The 10985-nt window shown below is 47.6% G+C and overlaps 1 protein-coding gene across 1 annotated transcript in view; it reads right to left on the bottom strand.

Moving 5' to 3' along the window:
- Positions 1 to 247: 247 nt before the first annotated feature.
- The window catches only part of LOC128330335 (epididymal sperm-binding protein 1-like), a 34169-nt gene continuing 23431 nt past the window's right edge, over positions 248 to 10985 (bottom strand). The window contains exon 8 of the mRNA XM_053263018.1: positions 248 to 762. Within this exon, the coding sequence (XP_053118993.1) occupies positions 605 to 762 (158 nt within the window). The 3' untranslated portion in view covers positions 248 to 604. The remainder of the gene's footprint in view (positions 763 to 10985) is intronic.

The following is a 10985-nucleotide window of genomic DNA, read 5'->3' as shown; positions in this document are numbered from 1 at the left end:
CTCCTGTTCCCGGTGTCCGCTGCCGCTCCTGCTCTCGGCAGCCGCCATCCCTATTTTCTCCCCTGTCCCTGTCGCTCGTCCAGCAGCTGCTCACGAACTCTCACGAGAGCTGCCACCCATGAGATTAGCAACGGGTATGTATAAGAGAATTAAATATATAGATATTAATACTAGTAATAATACTTTTACCATATGCTTGAGAATGTAAAGAAGAAACTTCCCCAGGCGTTTTTGTTATTGTTTTAAATTTTTCAAAAATCAAAACACTTTTCCTTGCAGTTTTATATTAAATGACACTGGCGGACCATCCGTGCAATGCTCCATCTGGCTTTCAACGGAATGCTCGCACAGTTGCACAAGAGTGGCCTTGCACTGAATGCAAGAATTGCCCCAACACAGTTGCACGATCCACAGCCACCCTAACAGAACAACATGTATTGATAGGGAAAGGGAGTGGTGCCAAAATTCAGTGCAGACACTTCCTCAACAAACTGTTAGAATGGTAATCTATTTGTTTTCATGTCTGTAGTACCGTTACGTCCCTAGCGTCCATAGAACAGAGGGGCTACAGGAAGTACATATCTAAATTCTGCAGGACAGAGCATTAACCCAAATTAAATTGTTCTTGTGAAATTCTGCATCCCACACCAGGAAGAGAACATATCTTGTGATGGTGATCCAGTTGTTGGCCACATGGCACACCATAGCTGCTCATCGAAGAGTAGTATCCCCTCAAAAATGTAGGGAAATACACAGGAGGATCTGAAAAAGAAACAGAGGGGGAAGGAAAAATAACAGAAATTACACTATATTAAACGGTCAAAAAACCTGCTGGTTTCAGATCAGAGTTAAGGCTCTGCCTCCACAAAATGGGGAAATTGGAATCTAAGGCTAATGCCTTAACAGACGTACCACATGATCAATAATGATGTTGTGGTATGTTACAAGTTGTGCTCTCTAACCACTTGCCCTCTGTGAACCCACACCTTTCCTAAGTCTTTGAGACCCAACTCAAGATGGGAAGGATGGGGTGCCTGGAACCAGCAAAGATGCCCCATGTTGTCCTGTTCCTGTACTGCTGTATGAAGTATCTGATCCTTATTTGCAGCAGTTTTCAAATTTGTGTTGCCAGATGTGGTTGGAACATAACCTCCATCATCCCCAGCCATTGTCTTGCTATATTCTACAAGAAGACTCAAGGAGGCTGTTCTCACACACAGCCAAACGCAGGCTAGGGAGGCCCAGCTGGGGTTCATGAAATACCCAAATACTATGTGGAGGTGCACTTGGAAAACTAAACAGAAGTTCCTGTCTAATTCTCTACTATGCATTGTAGCATCACTATTACATAAGTTTTAAAAATAAATGGAGAATTTCACTTTTCCCAGATACTCTGAAAATAATCAAAGGATATGCAGAGTAAACTGTGTCACTGCTTGGAATATATTCTAGTATTTCAGAAAGACAGTTAGAATGAGAGAAAGAGAGCAAGAAACTCCCAGTGGGCCTTAATACTAAGGATTTAACACTGATTCAAAGACAAACTCACCATTAACAGCCATATTATTAAGACATCACATTTAACTCACTTATCTCAAGAAGCAAAGTAAGAGCAAATGAATACAATCCTAGCTCATAAGCTTCAGCTCAGTATTCACAGGCCCTGATTCTCTGTACATAGTGCCAAACTGAATATGTGTACAGTGACTTATATTATTATTTTTAATTTTTTTTAACCTGTAGCCCCTTCGAGGGGCTTCCTAAAGGCCGTGGGGGGGGGGTGTCTGCAAAGGTTCCCCTTCCCCCCGCTGGCCTCTGGGGCCTCGCAGGGACCAACTGAGCATGTGCACTGGCCATTTTTTAAAATAATATTTTTTTAAAATGGCTGCTGAAAACAAAATGGCCACAATGCATGCTCAAATGGCCTCTGTGAGGCCTGGCATGGCCTAGGGACTCACAGAGGCCATTTGAGCATGCACGGTGGCCATTTTGTTTTTGGTGGCCATTAAAAAAATTTTTAATTTTAAAAAATGGCGCCCCCTTCAAGTGGCGCCCGGGGCATGTGCCCTGCCTGCCCCACCAAAGATACACCTCAGCCTGCAAGCTAGTGAAGTAAACAACAAACAGTCATGGTTCAACTCACAGGAGAATTCCTCTGACAATTCAGATGCTCCCCAAGGCAGTTCAGGAAAAGGACAACATAGTTATTTTTGCTGGCACCAGGCACCTCATCCTCCCCATCTTGATTTTGTCCTCAAAGGCCTAGGAAAGGTGTGGGTGCATGGAGGGCAAGTTGGAAACAAGCACAGTTTGTTGCATTGCACAACATCATTACTGATCACATGGCATGTCTGTTAAGGCATTAGCCTTAGATTCCAATTTCGTGGCTTTGTAGCACGTGAGCCAATATGAGATAGCCTTTAATCTGGTCTGGAATTGGCACCCATGAACCTCAACCCCATTTATATATTATATTCAGTATGTGAGAGAAAATGTAAGTGCTAAGGACAGTTATCTTCAAGAACTTTATTCTAGCTCCCCAGGGAGTTATCCAACAAACAAATAACAACAACAACAAATATTTATATAACGCTTTTCAACAAAAAAGTTTCCAAAGCGGTTTAATAGAGAAAGAATAATCAACAAGATAAGATGGACCCCTGTCCCCTAAGGGCTCATAATCTAAAAAGAAATATAAAACAGACACCAGCAACAGTCACTGGAGGTACTGTGCTGGGGGTGGATATAGGGCCAGTTACTCTCCCCCTGCATCACCGCATTAAAAAGGTGCCTCTTTGCCCAGTTAGCAGGGGCTTGTCTTCATGCTGTGGGGTAGCCAAAGAGCTAACCTGCTTCACAGATTCGAGTGATTAGATGGGCCCTTCACATAGTGTCAATCCTTGTCCGCATTCCCTGCGGATCTTTTTCCTGTGTGCATTCTGATGAAGGAAAAACAGGTCTGGCTGGTTCTGACCTGTGTATGTCAGCTGGTGGGAATATGAATGTAATAACTATATTTGGGTTATTCCTTTTGCACACAGTTACTTCCTTTTGCATACAGTTAATATGTTGCTGTATTCAATGAAACGGTGAACTAGTTCTCTGATTGGCCACTGAGGCTATACTCGGTGATTGGACTAAACTACCTCTCCTAATGACATCAATGTTACTCTATCAGCTACTGTAGCTTCCTTTTCTGGTTGTCTCCATTTTAGGGCGTTCCCGACATTATTAAACCAATAATAAAGTTCTTCTCTGAATTTCCAGCAAATGATGGAAATTTGAACTCCACTCATTGAACTGATCACAGGCGGGATATTCCCCATGTCAGTTCCCACAGCTTGCTCCAGGTTTTTTCTCCAAACAATCGCATCCCAGGAGGAAGCAAGAGACGTCTCACTTCATTATTACTTTTTTAGTTTGACAGTCGGCGGCATTCCGCAAGATTGACTAGTCAAAACAACAGAACATTTAACCCAAACTGCTGAGTCTTACCCAATTTTTTGCTGATTTTTATAATAAGCTTGCTTTTGTGAATGCCTTCATCACTTCATGCCCCCACCTCAAGATCATTTAAGAGACCATGGAAGCTGAAAGTAGAAAACATTGCTTTCTCTCTGTGATGAAGAAAATCATGGAATCAGCTCAGACACAAAGGGCTCAGTTACACTGAACCTGTAGTCTCCATTGTTCAGCTTCCAGGTATCTTCCAACAACATCTGCATATGTAAAGCCTGCCTATCTGCCTGTTTTGCAGTGTCTATGTCCCTATGGTGACCAGGCTTCAATAAGACAAAGGCAGAGATTCATATATGAATTAAAAGGAGCCAAAAGACTGGATTAGCACTAGCAAATCTTGTACATGTTGGAAGCATAGGAAGACCCACATTTTGCATTCCCATTCGTGATTGCGTTTAACTCCGGAATTCCCCCCCCCTTCTGGACTCCCTCCACAGAATTTCACCAATCTGCCACAACGCCCCCCCCCACCACCTGCAGCATTCCCCGCCCCCTTGGCGTTCCACTAGTTCACCCAAGTCTCCAGTTCCTTGTAAACTGCAAGACTCTCCTCTTGCCTTTAAGTATTTATATTTTTGGAAATCGACCTGGCAAGGAGCAACCCTCTCAACAGTTCAGCAAAGGGGTGGGGGTGGGCGCAGGACGCAAGGGGGGAGGGAGAGAGAGAGAGAGAGAGAGAAGCAGCTTTTATTGGTTGGAGATAGTCACTCCTGCTGCCAGCCCCCTCCCATCCACAGGCACGGCATAGGGCGGGTGTCAGGTGTTAGGACACATTAAGACAGTCTCGCTGAACTGATCAGACCTGCTTCAGCAGGAGGTGAGAAAAACAAAGTGGGGAGGGAGCAACAGCTGGGTTTGGGGGCAGGCAGGCAAGGCTTCACACCTCCTCTTCTGATCCCCAGAGAAAAGCCCCTCCTGAGCTGCAGGCTCTTTCTGAAGCTGATCGGCGCTACTTGAAGGTTTTTTTTAAAACCACGAAAGTGCGAGTTTTGAAAAAAGCCAAATGACTGGCAATGGCCCCTCCACACATTGCAGGAGAAGCGGTGAGGCATACCAGAAAGATCCCCGCTCCCAAAGCTGCTGCAAATAGAGGATTTTTTTTTTTAACCCTGGACATAATTCGGGCTAGGCTAGAAAGTGCGGCAGTAATTCGGGGAAAAGCAGAATCATGTGTGAACTGGTCCCTGATAGCCCACTGCAACTTCGGGGTAGATTCAGCTGATATGTGGACTTGCACCCTCCATTCCAGAGGAGATGCGAACTAAAAGCCATGTGTGTAAAAGTCCCAGGAGGCAAATTGCATTCAGTGCAGCAAAGAATTTGCCTTTTTAAAAAAGGGGTTGGGAGCTTTTCATATGCATTACTGGGAAATGTGGGAAACAGCAGTATCTGTTATTATTTATTTATGTATTTATTTACTTACTTTTCTAGGCCACCCTATACCCAAAGGTCTCAGAGCAGGTTACAATAAAACCAATATAAAACATAATTAAAATTCAGCATCATAAAATCAAAAACACAATAAAAAAATACAGTGCCTGAGAGGGAAAGAACCACTACATCTCTGGTCAAAGGCCAGGGTAAAGAGGTGCATCTTCACTATTCTCCAGAATGTACACAATGTCGGAGCTTGGCGCGCCTCGGAGGGGAGGGCATTCCACAGCCTAGGGGCCACCACAGAGAAAGCCCTCTCGCGTGCCCCTACCCCTTTAACTGCTCACAATGGTGGCACTATCAAGAGGGCCTCTCCTACAGATCTTAACTGACAGGCAGGTCTATATGGAAGAAGGCATTCCTTCAGGTATTTGGGGCCCAGGTTGTTCAGGGCTTTATAAGTCAGTCAGTGTTAAAACCTTGAATCGGGCTCAGTGGCAAATTGGCAACCAGTGCAGTTCCTTTAAGACCGGTGTGATGTGCATCCAGCTAGAAGTGCCCATCAGAAGTCTTGCTGCTGCATTCTGCACTAGTTGCAGCCTCCGAACCGTCTTCAGGGCCGCCCCACATAAAGCACATTACAATAGTCCAGTCTGGAGGTTACCAGAGCATGGATCACTGTGGTCAGGCTATCTCTATCCAGAAAGGGCTGTAGCTGGCAGACAAGCCTAAGTTGAAAATAGGCACTCCTGGCCACTGCTGCCACCTGGGCCTCCAGCAACAGAGACAAATCCAGGAGTACCCCTAAGCTACACACGTGTTCCTTCCGGGGTTCTATCACCCCCTCAAGAACAGGATATCTCCTCACCATGGACTCCAGAGCCCCTGACAGACAGCACCTCCAATTTATCTGGATGCAGTTTCAATTTATTAGTCCACATCCAGCTCATTACCGCCTGCAGGCAACAGTCAAGGACCTCAATCGTCTATCCTGATCGAGATGGAATAGAGAGATATTGCTGGGTGTTATCAGCATACTGATGGCACCTCACTCCAAACCTCCTGATGACCTCTCCCAGTGGCTTCATATGAATGTTAAAAAGCATAGGGGATAAAATTGACCCCTGAGGAACTCCACAGGTCAACTCCCAGCGGGGATGAACAAAATTCCCCCATGGTAACTCTTTTATATGGACCCTGGAGATGCAGTGCTTCCAACCCCCAACTCCGGAAGCCTTTCCAAAAGGATACCATGTTCAACGGTATCAAAAGCCACTGAGAGATCGAGGAGAACCACCAGGGTAGCACTGCCCCTCTCCCTCTCCTGGTAAAGGTCATCAACCAGGGCGACCAAGGCCGGTTCAGTGCCGTGACCAGGCCTGAAGCTGGACTGGACTGGACCCAAATCATCAGCTTCCTCCAAGCATGCCTGAAGCTGAGTCGCCACCACCTTCTTCAGTACCTTGCCAAGGAAGGGTAAATTAGCAACCAGGTGATAGTTATTCAATACTTCCGGGTCTAGGGAGGATCTCTTAAGAAAGGGCCGCACCACCACCTATTAAAGGGGCAGCGGAACAACCCCCTCTCGCAACTAGGCATTAACCACTCCCAGCTATAGTCCTTTGACTAGCTCTTATCAGCCAGGACGGGCAAGGATCCAGGAGACACGTGGTCGGCCGGACCCCTAAGAGCAGCCTCTCCACATCCTCAGACCGCAACAATTGAAACTGATCCATAGTAACTGAACCAGACAGTTCTCTGGACACCTGCAACAGACCATCTTGAGACATGTCCTCAAATCCCATGTGGAGCTGTGTGATTTGAGCCTCAAAGTGCCTCATAAATTTATCACAGCAGGCCTCCGAGGGTGCAATACCATCCTTTTCCCGGCTTGATGTCACTAGGCCATTCACCACTTGGAAAGGCTCTGCTGGATGGCTACTCGAGGAAGCAGTAATGGCGGAGAAATAGTTCTTTTTTGCCACCATCACTGCCACATGGTAGGCACGATAATGTGCTCTAACCCATGCTCGATCAGACTCGCGTCGGAAAGTGCGCCACCTGCCCTCTAGCCGTCAACCCTCCTGTTTCATTACCCGGAGCTCTGAGGCATACCAGGTTGCTCTATAGGTCCCATAAGGACATCGAGGACATTGGGGAGCGATCATGTCAATGGTCCTAGTCATATCACGATTCCATAGAGAGACCAGGGCATCAGCAGGACCACCATCCATGCTAACTGGTAATTTCCCCAGCAACACCCTCTCCCCACCCCATTGATCTGGAACAGTGCTGCACTGAGTAACTGAGGGGGTAAAGCTGGGTGAGACAAGGCCCACCCAAATCATCCACCCAGGTCTTGGTAATACACGCCAAATCCGCAAACAAGTCATGGATGACCAATGTTTTATTCCGGACTGACCTTGTGTACAGTAACACCACCACCAGAGAAGTGGGATGGTTGACAGGACTCCCCAAAGTCTTCTGGCTGAGAGGCGGACCAGAACGGGCGATAGATTTAATAATGCTAACACCCCTTCTTCTAATTAATCTCCTCTGCCTTCCAACACCATATCCCCCCGCCCCTGCCCAACATTACAGAGATGGGTGCCCCCAATAACATTTCCTCCCCTCCTTCCCTGCCCAGACACAGTTTCCTCTCCGCACTATAAGAAAATATAATATAATCGATATAAAACAGAATTAAACAGTTTTAATTAAAAACAAAATACCCCACAAACCATTCAATGCCAGCCATAAATCCCAAGGCCCTGAACTAGGGGGAATGGCCCTTGCCCTCGGTCCCCCGAGGTGGCTCTCCAAAGGGGCAACACCCTTGGTGTCCCCCTGCTGGTGGCAGACCCGCTGCCACAAGCAGCATGTCTAAAGGGCCAGCAGAGCCAGCCAGCTGCTATTAATGGCTCCTCCCTGCCCTGGGGCCCAGTCCTGCAACCACTTTCCACTCACAACAGCCACAGGAGCAGCAACAGCAGTCCAACAGGTGAAGCAGCAGTAGCAGCCCACAAAGTTGCACCAGTTGGATACCCTAGCCTCTCACCCTGGGCCTCTGACTGGGAGAAGATGAAACTCTCTTCTGGAGTGGAGCTTCTAGCTCCATTCCTGGTGTTACATCTTGGTGTCTCTCATTAACAGTGTCAACTGTTGTAAATGTATAATTATGTTTTGGGAGTGCTACCTTTAATTCTATAGCTGATTTTCCACAGCCCACTTTGACCTATCCCATGGACCTATATTGAAATCAATAGGCTTAGGACCTGCCAACACCAGACCAGAGGGCCACTCAAACAGAGGACTATCAGGATCAAGAGAGGACACTTGGACATCCTAGTTAGGCAAATAGAATGAACGAATGAACAAAATGAGCAAGCACCAGAGCAGGTGCAGGATCTGAACCTAGGAGTACCGTGTGAAAAGGTTTTTGTCACTTGATTTCAGGGCTCCTGCCAGGTCAGAAGCAATGCCTCATATCCAGCAGCTGCCCTGAAGAAAACCCAGAGCTCAAGGTGCCTCTACAATCTTACAGAATACCTGGAGGCATTCTCCTATTGCCCCATGTGGTGGTGGTGGTGGTGGTGAGGGAAGCCTGAGAGTCATGCTGGCAAAGCATAGGCATAGGCGTAACGATAGGGGGGGCAGGGGGGGCACGTGCCCCCGGCGCCACTCTGCTTGACCACGTGGGGGGCGCCTGCCTTTCCGTTTAAAATTTTTTTGTGTGTTCGGGGAAAAAAATTTTTTTGGCGCAGCAGGCAGTGGGAGGCATTGGGCAGTCCCCCTCCCCCTCCCCGGGTCCTGGCACCCCCCATGGGCCATTGCTCTTGGCGCCGCCGCGGCGCGGGCACCTAAAGTGCAGTGACTTGAGTGCCTGCCTGGCTGCTTGCTGCCGCTTCGCTTCCGGCGTCCTGGGTGGGACCGTCATTCAACAACATCACCTCATCAGTCCGCTGACATGGCGTCCCCGCCTCATGGCGCCCCCCCCCACCAGTCGCGCATGCATGTCTGGCCTCACGCAGCGACTACGAGGCAGGAGACCGCAGCGCTTTGTGCAGCAGCAGCACAGGAGTGGGAAGAAGAGGATTTGAGGGCCTGCCTGCCTGCCTTATCATCACCAGTGCTGTGCCACAACAAGCAAAGCAAGCCAGCGTTACAGACAAGGTGTGTGTGTGTGATGAACATTTATTTTTCTTATTATTTTGAAAAGTTTGCTCAATGCTATGCTCTCTCAAAGCAGAGAGTGGGCGCCTGCGTCGAAGCCAGGTCCCCCAGCGCAGCGTGCCTTCCTCAGTGGCTTGTGTGCTGTTGTGTCGCGTTCTTCAAAGTGGACCGCACCTTTGTTTTCGCGGCGGCGGGAGTCAGGACTGAGACATGGGGAAAGCAAGGCGAGGGCCGAGGGTGAGGGGTTTGTGGCTGCGACTGGGAGGGGAGAAGCAGGAGATCCTCTAGTCTGGAAGTTACATTACTGAAGCCCCGGGTTGCTCGGGGGCGGCAGGGGGCTCCCTCCCGCTTCCTACGGCGGCAGCTCAGCTGCTCGGAGAGTCCAGGGGAACGAGATGATGAGGACGGAGAACTTAAGAGTCGCAGATAGCGCGAGCGGGGCGCGCTCCTTTTCTCTTGTGTGCCGAAAAGTGCCCTTGTGGGGGGGGGGGCTCTGTGTCTCCACGGGACAAAGGCAAAGCGTCTTTTTTCATTAAGTTAAAAAACTCGACTCAGTGATGGTGCGTATCCCTGCATTTAAAACATGCAACATTTTTTGGGTTTGGGGGAGCACGAGGTGAGCATGCGCAGATGTCGCTTCGGTTTCAAGGCGCGTGTGAGGAAGACAGTTGGATTGCTGCGCAGACGCAGTCTACGGCAGACTGCTGGGCTTGGGTAGCAAAAGAAGAGCAGAAGGTGGCGTTGTAGTCTCTGCGCAGCCAAAGCATCATGGCGTTGGCTGTGCAGCAGTCGCTGTCCTCTTCCTCCTGTTGATAAGCCTGCCTGCAGTCGGGTGCTATGCGGGATGAAGGTAAACGCAGCCAAGGGAGAGAGAGCGTTGGGCTGAGGATGTTAAAAACACACACGAATAAACGTTGGTGGCTAATGTAAACAGAGCAACAGTAGCTCTGTTTACATTAGCCACCAACGTTTATTTGTTGTTTTTTTGCTCAGCAGCTAGCACTGTCAGTCGCTGGCTGTATCAATTGCACGGGGCAACCCTGCAGTCCTAAACACACTCACTAGGGTGTAAGCTCTCGTCTTAGGATAGGAAAGCTCGATTGCATCCCCTTCAGTCCACCCTGTGGTAGGCAAATAGATGCTTGAGCTTGATCCATTTTGCAGGGGTGGGGAACCTTGGCACTCCAGCTGTTTTTGAACTACAACTCCCACCATCCCCAGCTGGGGATGATGGGAGTTGTAGTTCAACAACAGCAGGGAGACCAAAGATTGTTACTAACTGTGCCACTAAGTAAGGTACATGTATTCCAAACTTTAGTGAGACATAGTTGTAAATATGACATATAAAAGAAGACCCCTTGAGCAATTTTGGAGGTTAGTATTCTTTTCATCACTAAGAAACATCTTGCTGTGGAGAGGAAAATGGAATATAGATCTTAAGAGAAAAGGTGTGTGCATGTTCTTTCCTCTGCAGTGTACCTCCTTGCAGGTCAAATCTATTTTTTCAAATCTATTTTGCACTGTCAAATCTATTTTATGAAAACCGGAACACATGACTGGTGTATTGCTACTTATAAGACTTATGTTGCCTTCCACTTGTGGGTTGTGGAACATCATTATTAAAAGACAGCCTTCCTAAAACTCAAAAACTGCTAACAGACTGTAGTTCTGAACCCAGTATCAGATTTGCTTATTATCTTGATTATTTGTTCTTGTTTTTGCATGGCATTCTAGCCAACATGTATTGCATATTCTGAATAATATTTGATGACTGAATACTACTTTGTAATAGTATGTGAATACCAATTCAGTTATCTTCTTACAGTTTGTAAAAGCTGCATAGTTAGACACTTCTACTTGTCCAAAGTGCAACATTGTAGTACATCAGACACAACCCCTTTATAATATCAGGTAATGAT

This window comes from Hemicordylus capensis, chromosome 6 (assembly GCF_027244095.1).
Source record: "Hemicordylus capensis ecotype Gifberg chromosome 6, rHemCap1.1.pri, whole genome shotgun sequence".
Taxonomy (NCBI): Eukaryota; Metazoa; Chordata; class Lepidosauria; order Squamata; family Cordylidae; genus Hemicordylus; species Hemicordylus capensis.
The sequence above is the reverse complement of the archived record's forward strand: the minus strand, read 5'-3'. Positions and strand labels throughout refer to the sequence as shown.